The sequence below is a fragment of the Budorcas taxicolor genome, chromosome 3, assembly GCF_023091745.1.
Source record: "Budorcas taxicolor isolate Tak-1 chromosome 3, Takin1.1, whole genome shotgun sequence".
NCBI lineage: Eukaryota > Metazoa > Chordata > Mammalia > Artiodactyla > Bovidae > Budorcas > Budorcas taxicolor.
The window spans coordinates 66,620,236-66,634,508 of record NC_068912.1 but is presented as its reverse complement, the minus strand read 5'-3'; the positions used below and the strand labels follow the sequence as shown (position 1 = coordinate 66,634,508).

Below are 14,273 nucleotides of genomic sequence, written 5' to 3'. Positions count from 1 at the left end.
CTGTATTGTGTCCTTATCATTTCTTTGACATTCTTTTAGTTTGAAGCATGTAAAATTTCCAGTATTTGATCCTATTTGCCCTATGAAACAAGCAATAAGATTAAATGCCATTGACTTATCACTCCTGTATGTATTCTTGTCCAGTTTATACATTTGACTCTTTCTTAGCTTGTTAGAAGATCAGTCGTAATAGAAGATTAATCTTAAAATACAAATTTTATGTCCTGCTTGTTCCTGTAATTATTGCAGTTTTAAGGTTCAGTCATGTTGGTGTAGCAGAAACAAACTCATTTCTAATGCTTGGGAATTTACATGTGGTATCTTTTAAAGATATATGTTCCTTCTGTTACTGACGTAAATTTTGTTTCTTTGTAATTAGTTCTCTGCATAAATCTTTCTTGAATAGGCTTTTATTTTAAAAAATTCATGGTTACTGGCAGGTGATATCACATGTCCATAACGTTTTTTACATGATATTTTTCAGTTATATTCCAGGAAAGATTTATTTATTTCTGGAAATTAATTTGACTTTTTCTCATAATAATAACATAAATTTCATTTCCTGAAACAAAGTATTTAGGCCATGTTCAAAGTTATTTATTTGGGAAGGTAAAAAAGATGCCCCTTATAAATATTTTTCTTTGTGTTAGAAAATTGCCATCTGAAGGACAAATACTTTGTCAAAGTATTTATTCTAGATATAGCTAAGATTACTGATTTTCCTTGATTCTTGATCTTGCCATATGCAAAGGAGGAAAGCAAAAAATGATAATGAATATACTCCTTGCCAGCACATCCAGTTATCTAGTTCATTTCAGTTCAGTTCAGTTGCATCCGACTCTTTGCGACCCCATGAATCGCAGCACGCCAGGCCTCCCTGTCCATCACCAACTCCCAGAGTTCACTTAAACTCATGTCCATCGAGTCGGTGATGCCATCCAGCCATCTCATCCTCTGTCGCCCCCTTCTCCTCCTGTTCCCAACCCCTCCCAGCATCAGAGTCTTTTCCAATGAGTCAACTCTTCGCATGAGGTGGCCAAAGTACTGGAGTTTCAGCTTTAGTATCAGTCCTTCCAATGAACACCCAGGACTGATCTCCTTTAGGATGGACAGGTTGTATCTCCTTGCAATCCAAGGGACTCTCAAGAGTCTTCTCCAACACCACAGTTCAAAAGCATCAATTCTTCGGCGCTCAGCTTTCTTCACAGTCCAACTCTCACATCCATACATGACCACTGGAAAAACCATAGCCTTGACTAGACGGACCTTTGTTGGCAAAGTAACGCCTCTGCTTTTGAATATGCTATTTAGGAACTTTCCTTCCAAGGAGTAAGCAGTTACCATCTGCAGTGATTTTGGAGCCCCCCAAAATAAAGTCTGACACTGTTTCCACTGTTTCCCCATCTATTTCCCATGAAGTGATGGGACGAGATGCTATGATCTTAGTTTTCTGAATGTTGAGCTTTAAGCCAACTTTTTCACTCTCCTCTTTCACTTTCATCAAGAAGCTTTTTAGTTCCTCTTCACTTTCTGCCATAAGGGTGGTGTCATCTGCATATCTAGTAAGTTCTGTCCATTCTACCTCCTTAACATAGCTGTTACTTGTTCTCCTTTCTCTGCACTCTCATTATATTTTGCTTGGATTTAAGAATCCTCCAGTAGGGTTCCTGCCTCCTGTCTCTCCCAACCCGTGAATCTGTACCTTGTTTCTGGAGTTATCGTCTTGATGCAAAACTCTCATCTTGTCACTCCCAGGTTCTTAGATCACTTTTTTGATTCTGTTTGTTTTACTGTTTCCCATATATTCCAGCCAGACTATATCTTCCAAAACTGAAATTCTTCTCTGAGATTGTAGTTTTATAATCAACTCCAGGTTTTTAGTAAATTTTCCATATATTTTTTCTTTTTTACTGATACTCTTCTTTTGCATAATTCAACATGCTGTGAATCATTTTTTTCTGCCTATTGTGGAATTGGTTAGAAGCTGATTTTTTTAAATGTATATTATTACTCCATTTTTTGTTTTAAGCATTTGGATAACTAGTGGCCTCAGTATCATTCACTGAATGAATGAAGTGTTCTGTTCTTACTGATTTGAAATACACCCTCTCATATGTAAAGTTGTTTTTTATGTGTGTCTTCTCTGGACTCTGTTTTGTTCTGTTTATCTGTTTCTGCATTGGTTTCTAGTATCTTAATTACTATTGCTTTATGAAGTTTTATAATGAGTCTGGATACCTGGTAGGATGAGTCAATTCACTGCTTTTTTAGAACTGCTTTGGCTATTTTTAAGCCCTTTGCTTTTCCCTGTGAAGTTTAGGACAGCTTGTCAAGCCTCATGAAAACGCCTCTTGGGATTTTGGTTATGTTAGGTCAACTTCATAAGCTGACCTAATATTATGAAAAATTTACATCTTCATAATATTAATGTTTCTATCTATAAACATAAAATGGCTCTTTATTTACTTAAATCTTGTATGTCTTTCATAATTTTTTATGGTTTCTCCATACAGGTCTTATATATCTTTATTCCTAGGTCTCTTACAGTTTTGTTGTCATTGTACATGGTACATTTTCTGAATTTATTTTCTAATTTTTTATTACTGGTATCCAAAATATTGTTGATATTTACATTTAAGTATTATCAGCAACCCTTGTTAACTCATATTAGTTGAGCCACCCGTAATTTGTCATGGGTTCTTTTGGAATTTTTATCTAGACTGCATATCTGCAAATGATAGCCTGTTTATTTTCTTTCTTTTCAATCCTTGTGCTTTTTCCCAGCCTTTGTGTGTTCCTTTCTTTCCTTTTTCCAGCCCTTCCCCCCCACCTTACTGCTCTGGACAGATTCTTTGAGTCTTTTTGCCTCTGAAGAGCTGTTTACGAAGGAGGACTGTGAGCTAGCTGGCCTGCTGCACAGAATCGAAGGCTGTGCCTCTATTGCTGTAGCCTCCCAGTTAGGTGCAAGAGCATTTACGTAGGGACTTGTGAAGCCTGCTAAGGTGAATTACAGCTTAAAAGTGTGTGGTGACATGCAGATGAATTAAGGACTAAAGTGCCTGTTTTCAGGTTATTTGTGGTCTGATTGGCAAAGGAAGACTTACTTTTAGGAAGCAGTTAGAAAGCAATATCATATAGATTAGTATAAACCTCAGTGAGCTATTTTGTAAAACACAGAGCTTAAGCTCCCTCTACAAAGCAGAAGATCCTTCTTTTATCTTTCCCACCTCCATTCTTTCCCATACTTCCCAACTGAAGTGCCCTCAGCCTGCTTAAGAGCCTAAGATAAGAACTTAAAAGTAAACAGATCTGGTTTGGGACATGTGGTTGTCTTTGGTTATCTGCTGCTGTTTTTACTGAATATCTTTGAAATTTATTTGGAGACTCATATATCATGAGTATCAGATATATACAGTACTGTCTTCTGCATGATTATACTTTTCTCCTTTCAATTCAGTTCAGTTCAATTTCTCAGTCGTGTCCGACTCTTTCCGACCCCATGGAGTGCAGCATGCCTGGCCTCCCTGTCCATCACCAACTCCCAGAGTTTACTCAAACTCATGTCCATTGAGTCGGTGATGCCATCCAACCATCTCATCCTCTGTGGTCCCCTTCTCCTCCCGCCTGCAGTCTTTCCCAGCATCAGGGTCTTTTCCAGTGAGTCAGTTCTTTGAATTAGGTGGCCAAAGTGTTGGAGTTTCAGCTTCAGCATCAGTCTTTCCATTAATTTTGTAAGTTTTATGACGTGGTTGTAGGGACTTGCCTGCAGTCCAGTGGTTAGGACTTTGCACTTCCACAGCAGCGTACCCATGTTCCATCTCTGGTTGGGAAGCAAAATGCACCATGTGGCCAAAAAAAAAAAAAAGAGTGGCTGAAAATGAGTAGTAGATTCACAAATGTTTGTTTTAGTATTTTGATTCAAAATATTATACACACCTGACGGCACCCCACTCCAGTACTCTTGCCTGGCAAATCCCATGGATGGAGGAGCCCGGTAGGCTGCAGTCCATGGGGTCGCTAGGAGTCGGACACGACTGAGCGACTTCCCTTTCACTTCACTTGCCTGCACTGGAGAAGGAAATGGCAACTCGCTCCAGTGTTCTTGCCTGGAGAATCCCAGGGACGGGGGAGCCTGGTGGGCTGCCGTCTATGGGGTCGCACAGAGTCGGACACGACTGAAGTGACTTAGCAGCAGCAGCAGCATGCTATGTATAGTTTTCGTACATATCAAATATTGTATAATAAAAGTATATATATCTATTGTATTAAACAGAAATTTATGTTATTTGAATTATTTTGGAAGTAAAGTTAGACTTTAGTTGATCGCAGCAACTAATGAGAGATTGGTAGACTATGTGATTAAAACCTGACACCAAGGAATGGTTTATATTTTAGGAGACTTTTCTTATCTTTGTATCATGCAGAGTATACACCATTACATGGTTTGGTAGTTTGTTTCTGTAACAGTGCATTCAGGAAGTAAGGTTATTTTTTACTCACTTTGCTAGACTATTAGGGCAGGACCAAAATGCTGAATTTAATACAAGTGTAAAAATAAACCTGATTAATGACAGATGAAGCTTGTTTACAGTTTCTTGGGCACATTATTTAGTTGATCTGTTTTACAGCAAACATAATTTAAGGAATCTGTACTTTAGATCTCTTCTAAAATTAACTGGACTTTATAGTTTGCTTACATTTCTCTCTTTTTAAAATTGAAGTACAGTTGATTTACAGTATTGTGTTAATAACTGCTATACAGCAAATTCTTCCCAGGTAGTGTTAATGGTAAAGAACATGCCTGCCAGTGCAGGGGACATAATAGAAACGGGTTCGATCCCTGGGACGGGAAGATTCCCTGGAGAAGGAAATGGCAGCCCACTCTAATATTCTTGTCTGGGAAATCCTATGGACAGAGGAGCCTGGCGGCTCTAGTCCATGCAGTTGCAAAAAGTTGGAAATGATTGAAGCATAAGCACAGATACAGAATATGATCTCAATTATACATATACACACACATATATGTATATATATAACACACACATTCTTTTTCATTATGGTTTATCACAGAATATCCAATATAGTTCCCTGTGCTCTAAGTAGGACCTTGTTGTTTATCCATTCTGTGTGTACTAGTTTGCGTCTGCTAATCCCAAATTCCCACGCCTGCCCTCTCCCACCCCTCTCTCTTGGCACCACCAGTCTATTCTCTATGTCCATGATTCTATTTCTGGTTCATATACAGGCTCATTTGTGTCATATTTTAGATTTCTCTTATAAGTGACAGCCTATGGTATTTGTCTTTCTGACTTACTTCACTTAATATGATAATCTCTAGTTGCATCCATGTTGCTGTATGTTCACAGTTTCTATAAAGAATAGTATGTGTTTGCAATAGCTGTGTTAGAAGGCAACTCTGAAGCCATGAGTTTGATAAGTGTTGATTTTTTTTGGCTAAAGCAAAGGACTTTAAAATTCTTTCATAGTGATGTGTACGAATAAATTATAAATTTAGCCCTTAGAAACAAACCAGGAATTTTTGTAGCTTAACAGCATCACTGCATATTTCAGATATGTGTTTAGGGCTCTTTATAATCTATTTTTTTAATAGAATGAACTCACAGTCTTAGGGCTGGAATATTTATTTAGTCAACATTTGATTTCCTGGTGTATGTCAAACATGGTATAAGACACTGGAGGGGCTAGAGTGAAGAAGGTCTCACTCTTGCTTTTAGGCAACCCAGAATCTGTCTTTGAAGATAGGCATCAGTTTTTTTTTATTTTAATAAAAAAGTACTGTAATAATGTGTTTAGAAGGTGCTCTGGAGGTGTCACACAGAAGTGTGCTTGAAGAAAGTCCATCAGGAATAGGAAAAAAGGGTGTTCCCAGTGGAGGGAACAACATGGGTCAAGGTGGAAAGTGAGGCCTTTTTAGGGAACTGTAAGTTGTTTGATACATCTTGGGAACACATAAGTAAGAGAGTGGTGGGAAAGGAATCTAGAAAGGTGGGCAGAAGATAAATCTTGCAGGTCTTTGTTTTATACATTTAGGCCAAAGGGAGCCGCTGAGAATGATAAGAAGTCATTTAATTTAATTTACCTGTTTGCAGGAGATTGTGGGAGCATTTACTGATACAGTTTAAGTATTTTATCCATCTTTCTTTCTGCTTACTTATGCATAGGACTTCATTGAGACAGGGAAAATTAGGGATTTTTCCAGCCTAGTATGGACTGTTGAAGAAGGAAATGGCAGCCCACTCCAGTGTTCTTGCCTAGAGGATCCTGTGGACAGAGGAGCCTGGTGGGCTGCTGTCCATAGGGTCGCACAGAGCCACACACGACTGAAGCAACTTAGCATGCATGCATGCATTGGAGAAGGAAATGGCAACCCACTCCAGTATTCTTGCCTGGAGAATCCCAGAGACAGAGGAGCCTGGTGGACTGCCATCTATGGGCTTGCACAGAGTTGGACACAACTGAATCGACTTAGCAGCAGCAGCAGTACTGACTGTACAGATTTTCTGGCAGAGAACAGGAAAAGCTGTAAAGTGGGACCTCCTAACCACTAGAGTCTTCTCTCTGGTAAGCAGCCAGGTAGAACATTTAGTGAGATTGATAGAGCTGGCAGCAAGAGGAAATAACCTTAACCTATTGTCTTATGTCAAACGTCAGACAGCCCAGAGTTGACGCTTTAAGACCTTGTCCCTTTCCTTCCATGCAGAATCACTGTGGTCAGAGGATAAACTCCCTGAGGGTTTATTTTTAGGAGGTGACACGAATTACAGGCTTAACTTGTATACTCAGACTTCTAAATATATACTGAAAATTGCAGAACACATGAGAAATTTGCCCTGTAACTTCCTGTCATGCATTAAGGCTCATAATCCTAATTTCAAAATGTTTAATAATACTACAAAATGAAGTCTAACTGGTGTTATATATGCAAGTCAGAATAGGTTCAGAGATGAAAGCAGTATAATGAAAATTGCTGGGATGCCACATAAAAGGGAAATTCCTGCTTCTTGACTTTGCTTTTTACGTATTCTAGTTATATCTTACCCACTTGGATTTCGAAGTGCAGGACCTACGCTAACCCATCCAAGGCCTTTGTTTGTTGTAGATAAAGGCCTATGTAGCCCCTTGGGAGTGGGCTTTCCTCATGGCTCAAAGAATCTGCCAATGCAGGAAATACGGGAAGATCCCCAGAGAAGGGAATGGCAACCTGCTTCAGTATTCCTGCCTGGGAAAGCCTATGGACAGAGGAGCCTGATAGGCTACAGTCCATGGGACTGCAAAAGAGTCAGACACGACTTACCAACTATACAACAACAGGCCCTTGGGAAGGGCACCTTTGTGATAAGAAAAAGGTTCCTCTACCAGGATAATATAGGCCCAAGATGTGGGCTGGAGTTCTGCCTGCCTTTGTCCCATTGACCAGGGACCTTTTGTGTAGTGTACAGATTGACTAGCGGTACTAGTGACCCCATTAAAGTCTCTATAACATCAGACCTACCCTTTATTACTTTTTGCCCTTTTGGTTATCCAGTTACTTCTCTCTTCTCCTAAAAAAAGATATAAAATGCTGTTATTCCTTTTTCTTTTCTTCTGTTACTTGTTTTGTATCAGCAGCTGTATTCCCCAGTTAGGAAATCACAGTTGTTTCATTGGCCAATCATGGCATCTAAGAAGTTTTGATAAATAGGGAAAGCCAGAGACAACTGTTGTGGAAATATTGTTTGGAGTAGTGCCATAGTATGGGGCTGCTTTGTGCATGTGTTGTTTCATATAGGCAAAATTGTGTACTTGATAATAAAATAAGAATTGATTTGACTAGATAGCCTTTTGTTTTAGGAGATTTCATTGTTATTCTTTTCAGTGTGAAGGCTCATCGAGGGAAAAATCAAGAAAATATCATGTTAGCTCACTTAATTCTTCCTCTTTCTGAAATTATGTTTTTTTTTTTCTTCCAGTTTTATTGAACTGTAATTGACATATAGCACTATGTAAGTTTAAGGCATACAGAATAGTGATTTGACTTACATACATAGTAAAATGATTACCACAGTAAGTTTAGCAAACACCCATCATCTCATATTGGTGCAAAATTAAAGAAACAGAAAAAAGTGTTTTTTCATTGTGATGTGAACTCTTAGGATTTACAGTCTTAACAGCATTCATATGTAACATACAGCAGTGTTAATTATATTTATCAGGTTGTACATTACATAACTGGAAATTCGTATCTTTGACTACCTTCATCCAATTCCTCCCCACCATTGTTTTTGGTTTTTATATTCCACTTTGTTTTTAGTATTAAATGAGAATAAAAAATTATCCTCAGTATGGATGGAACAGATAGTCATACAGGGTAAACAACAGCATTAATTTTCTAGATTTCTTAATTATTTTAACAGATTATAGAAGATTCTGGAAAATAGCTTGTCTTGTCAGCAGCAAACCTTTTCCACTTTTAATAAAACTGTAGAAAAGACAAGGTTCCAAATCATATTTTAACTGCTAAAAATCATCTGGAGAATAGCTGCTGACATAGAAGTCAGATGACATTGAGACATTTGGCAGACATCCTCTTCTTGCTGGTGTTACAAAATCCACAGCGGACAGCCTGGATTTGAAAAGAAGAGTGGCATCTTTGGAATCTCCACGAGAATCTGTTGAAGTTAAAATAAACCTGATGCCTTCTAAGTGACAGAAAATGGACCATGTCTGGGGATGGCAAAAGTGAGACATGTTGAAAACCCACTTGGATTGATTTAAAGAAAATAGATCCAGGCCTAAGGTTCCAAGTTCCAGAGCCGAAGTGTCTTCTGATTTTTTCTTTTTATAACTTTCAAGCAAATTCTGCCTTGGAAAAAACTTAAGTAATATGTGAATTATGAGATTGTGAAAGGAGGAGGAAGGCTTGAATCCAGTCAGATTTTTGGCCTAAGCTTTATGACTATTTAGTTAAAAGTAAACAGTATTCTTTCAATGTTCTTCCAGAGAAGAACGTAGTTTATGTCTGTGTATGAATATTTTAAAAGTTCTGGTGATTGAGACATGTAAAAAAAATGTTCTTAAAAATGTTAGAATTACTATTTAAGAAGGTTAAAAAAAAAAAAAGAAAGCTGCTCCTCTAAGAGCCAATGAGGTAACCCATGGTACATTTTTTTGTATTTAGTCATCCAATTATGTGGAAAGGTTTTTTTTAGGTACTTCTAAGGTTAATGATGAATCCTTAAGGGGCTTAAGCTGCATATTTCAGGTTTATAGTATCATAAGTTTAATTAAGTTAGTATATGGAAACATAAGAATTTTAACAGTGCTCTCAAAACAAGATAAAGTCATATAACAGGCAAAATGACCCAGGAGAAACATAGGAGAGGCTCAACAATTAGCATTAGCTCAGTCACGTCGGACTCTGTGACTCCATGGACTCTAGCCCACCAAGCTCCTCTGTCCATAGGATTCTCCAGGCAAAAATACTGGAGTGGGTTGCCATGCCCTTCTACAGGGGATCTTTCCAACCCAGGGATCAAACCCAGGTTTCCTGTGTTGCAAGCAGATTCTTTACCATCTGAGCCACCAGGGAAGCCCTCATAGCCCGGAATCTGGTGTCAAATGACCTGAGTTTGAATCCTGCCATTCCATTTCTAAATGGTGTGACTATGGGCCAAGTTACTTGACCTTCCTGTCCCTTAACTTTTTGATATATAAAAAGAAAAAAAAGAGTACCTACCTAAAAAAAGTAGGATTATTGTGAGAATCATTAGATAATATATGTGAAACATGTATTTGGTTTCTGGCATTTAGTATGTGCAAAATAAATGTTTATTAATCACAATTTTATTGTTATAATTATATTACACACCTCATAATTTGTCTTCTTCCTGAGAATAGTTGATTATCTCCACCTAAAAATTCTCACTTAAAATTTGAAAACAATCATTGAATAGCAAAGAAAAATCAGTGAGCTTGGAGAAGAAAGCTTGTGAGTGATACACATGCGTGGCATTAGACTCTGCTGTTGCTATTGGTGTTTCCCTAGAGGGTGCAGGTAAATTATTTTCAGTTTGCTCTTGTACTTAACCAGACTTACCAGATTTCTTGACATTTTGAATTTAGCATCTTTTAGATACTTATTCTATCAGGGAATAGAATTCATATCTAATAATAATTTACAGCTTCATTGTGAACATTGAAATATGGAAAGCATTTTGTTTTTTTCAGCCATCAGGGGCCAAGATCCATAGATAACATCGTTTTTCTTTCCTTTTGTTTAAACCCTTAGAAGAACTGTGCACAAAACAAAATATCACAGTGATTTATCATACCCTCTTGTGTACTTGTTAGTAGATAGAAAAATAAAACATTGCCAGCTCCCTAAAAGATTCTTCTGTACCCCCTCCCAATCAATACCCCTACTACCAACCCCCCAAATTAGCCCCCTGTCCTGAAGCTCATGCTAATTACTTTCTGGCTTTTCTTTATAGTTTTACCAACCAAGTGTGTAGTCCTGATCACTCTTATTTAGTTTTGCCTGTTTTTTTTTAATTTTATTTGAATGAAATCATGCATAACGTTTTTCACTCAACCTGTTGTGAGATTCACTTGTGTTCCTGCATGTAGCAGCAGTTCATTCAGTTTTATGGTTGTATAGTATTTAATTGTATAAATACACCACAGTTTGTATATTCTATGGTAGATGGATAGTTGTTTTCTTTCCAGTTTGGGGTTACTGTAATCAGTGCTGTTATGAATATTTCTATGCATTTAAGCACGTATTTCTGTAAAACACACCCAAGGAGAGAATTGCAAAGTCATAAGAATGCAGTCTTGAACTTTCATAGATAATGGCCAAACTTTCCACAGTGGTTTTACCAACTGTTTCTACCAGTGATGCGTAAGTTTCATTGTTGTATACCCTTAACCAAAAAATGGCCCTTTTTTTCTCAAATTGATCATTCTGGTAGATGTGTAATGATATCTTATGGTTTTAGCATTTTTTTCCTAAGAAGAATTTGGTAAGAATTTTCTAAAACTATTGACTAAGATGAAGCCTTTGGTTTTTAATTTTCCTTGCTTTCCATGTCTTTTAACAATTAAGTTGATGATACTTTTAGAAAAAGTTTTTTAAATTTTAAAACTACATGATAGCAGTTAAATTGAGATATTACCCAATATTCTTTCTTTATACTTTTTGCTGGCTTATCTAAAAAACAGATGTATTATTTCTCTTCATAATTATTAAGCTGCCATTCCAGGAATCATAACAATTACTGAAATGAGAGGTATGGTCTGTAGTTTATGAAGTTGAGTTTAATGAATAAAACTTTCCAATTCCGCTGAGCCATTTTTCTTTGTTAGATTTTTTAAAAAATAAAGTACAACCATGGTAACTCATCTGGATGACATTGAATGGCTAGTTACTGTTGAGTGAAGTAAAACAGACTTTTAACAGCTCGTGGGTAATGTCTGAAAGGTAAAGTGACATAAGATAAATGTCTGTGTTCCACTCCAAAAATAGCGAAAGGCATATGGAACCAAGATTTAACTTAGTTGACTTGTAACTTAATCCTACTTTAAACATTCTTTGGGGTTAATGAAGGTTGTACTATGATTTCTTTTTGCAGAATTAGTACCAACAATGGGAAATAATTAAGAAGATAAAAGTTTGAAAGTTCTGAATGCTGATTTAATTTTGTAAATAATTTTCAAAAAACATACATGCATTGAAAAGAGAATATTGGAAATTTTTTGGGATAACTGAGTGCTCCAAGTAATAGTATTACAGCTATTTATAAGTGTAAAACAACTTGTTCTCAAGCTTGAAAAAATGTTAAAGTCCTAAAAGGACTTGTGTTTTTGAAAATAGAATAATTTAACCTCAGATTTTGTTCTGTTCATAGTTATCTATTAGTAGGATTTTGAACTGAGAAGTTAGGTATTTTAAAAGGATTGATGTAAGCTTTATTGGAAAACAATTATAACTTAAATTTGGAAGATAAATGGTTAAAATGTCAACCATGGTCCCACCAAATATAAAGTAGAAAAAAATATGCTCTGTGTATTTATACTTAATTGATAAGAATTGATGAACTTTGTCCCAATTTGCTCTTTTGCTTGGCTTAGAGATTGTAATACAGATTGGTTGGAAATCTTTTGAATTTCAACTAAATTAATGGTTTGGACTTTTTTAAAAACTTTACACTTCCTGTAGAGAATCACAAAATGTCTATTTTCTGGTACTTGGGGGTTGTAAATGGGATTTGGAACATTTATGGTAAAGATAATGAACTTTATTTGGGGAAAAATGATGGAATAGAAATCTGGATGAATGAAAGCCAAAGATTTCTGATTTCTTTTCAAAGAAGATAAAGTATCTGACACGCTTCGCAGATTGAAAATTAAAATAAAAATCTGTATATTTTGTTCTTTGCTTTTTTTATTCTTGTGATAGAATTTGAAGAATATCACTTGCTTGCTACAGTGTAGTCAGATCTATAAACAGGTATTGAATTTGTTTGAAAATATAATTTCTTCAAACTTCATTTTATATTGGAATATAGTTGATTGGCAGTGTTGTGATAGTTTCAGGTGTACAACAAAGTGATTGTTATACATACACATGTATCTATTCTTTTTCAAATTCTTTCCCCATTTAGGTTGTTACATAATATTGAGCAGAGTTCCCTGTGCTATACAGTAGGTCCTTGTTGGTTCTCCATTTTAAATACAGCAATGTGTACGTGTCAATCCCAAACTCCCCATCCCCCAACCATAAAGAGTCTCTGAGTCTGTCTTTCTGTTTTGTAAGTTCATTTGTAAGATTTCTTTTGCATATAAGCAGTATCATACATATTTTTCTTTTTCTGACTTACTTCACTCAGTACGACAATCTCTAGGTCCATTCATGTCGCTGCGAATGGCATTATTTCATTCTTTATAATGGCGAGTAATATTCTATTGTATATATGTACTATATCTTCTTTATCCATTCCTCTGCCAGTGAACAGTTGAGGTTGCTTCCATGTCTTGGCTATTATAAACAGTGCTGCATTGACCATTGGGGTGCATGTATCCTTTCGGACCATGTTTTTCTCTAGATGTGTATGCCAGGAGAGGTATTGCAGGATTATATGGTAGTTCCGTGTTTAGTTTTTAAAGGAATTTCTATACTGTTCTCCATAGTGGCTGTACCACTGAAAGTGTAACATCAACATTTCAGATTCCGGATGATAGTATGTGAAGATACTGACATCCACATTCAGAATGCTAGGTGTTGGCAATAGGTAGCCTGACTTGGTATGGTCAAATTAATCATTTAGAAATGCCTTTAAGCCTTTTCAATCCTTTGAAATCATTGTGGGGAATTCCCTGGCAGTCCAGTGGTTAGGACGCTGTGCTCTCACTGCCAAGGGCCCAGATTCAACCCCTGGTTGGGGAACTAAGACCCCTAAGTCACTGCGCTGTGGCCAAAAAATAAATAAATAAAAATAAAATCATGAGGGCAGTTATATTTGACCCTCAGGTAAGCAGGATCAACACCAGCGAGCTACCCTGATCACTTTAGGTCTTTCAGTGTTTTAAAGTAGACCCTAAAGACTAAAATCTTCCTGAATTACTTTAATTGATTGGTTTATCACAGGTGACTAGCCAGATAACATTTTATGCTGATAGCTCATTTAATGTAAATGAACCTGCCAGTTATCTCAATTTGGGTAAGGCCACTTGCAACTTAAATTGCTGTGTTTCAGACTACCTGTGGTATAACATATACTGATTTACCATGCTTTGTAGATAATCAACTCCAGTTATTATATACCAATTTATTATTTACCCAAAAGCTTTACAAATCTGAAATAGTTTAATCTCTTTTAAAAATAAAAGTGTCTCCTGTATACTATATAGTACTTTCCTCTCTGCCTGGTGGTGTTCAGCATCAGTTTGAAGCACTTTGAGAGTCTTCTTAGAGTATATCCCATCAGTTTCTATTGTTTTTCTTTTAGATTCCAGAATTCTAATAAAGACTGAAGTTTAAACAAAAAACAGAGAAAGTCAACAATAGAATATGAACTATGGCAATGACAAGGAATGTCAGCTTCTGAACTTTTCGCCTCTTCTTTCCAGATAAAGATACAGATATCACCACGAAAGGGAACGCGGATGACTTCGGCCTGAGAGACACCTCGAGTGTCGCATCTGCTGATTCCTTTGCTTCAGCAGCAGAGGTAGGACATGCATGTTCCTCATGAAGATTTGCTGGACGTTACTGT

At 36.8% G+C, this 14,273-nt stretch overlaps 1 protein-coding gene across 1 annotated transcript in view; it reads left to right on the top strand.

Moving 5' to 3' along the window:
• The window catches only part of MIGA1 (mitoguardin 1), a 72,990-nt gene that overhangs the window by 35,588 nt on the left and 23,129 nt on the right, over positions 1 to 14,273 (top strand). Inside the window, exon 8 of the mRNA XM_052636978.1 lies at positions 14,128 to 14,228. Within this exon, the coding sequence (XP_052492938.1) occupies positions 14,128 to 14,228 (101 nt within the window). The remainder of the gene's footprint in view (positions 1 to 14,127; positions 14,229 to 14,273) is intronic.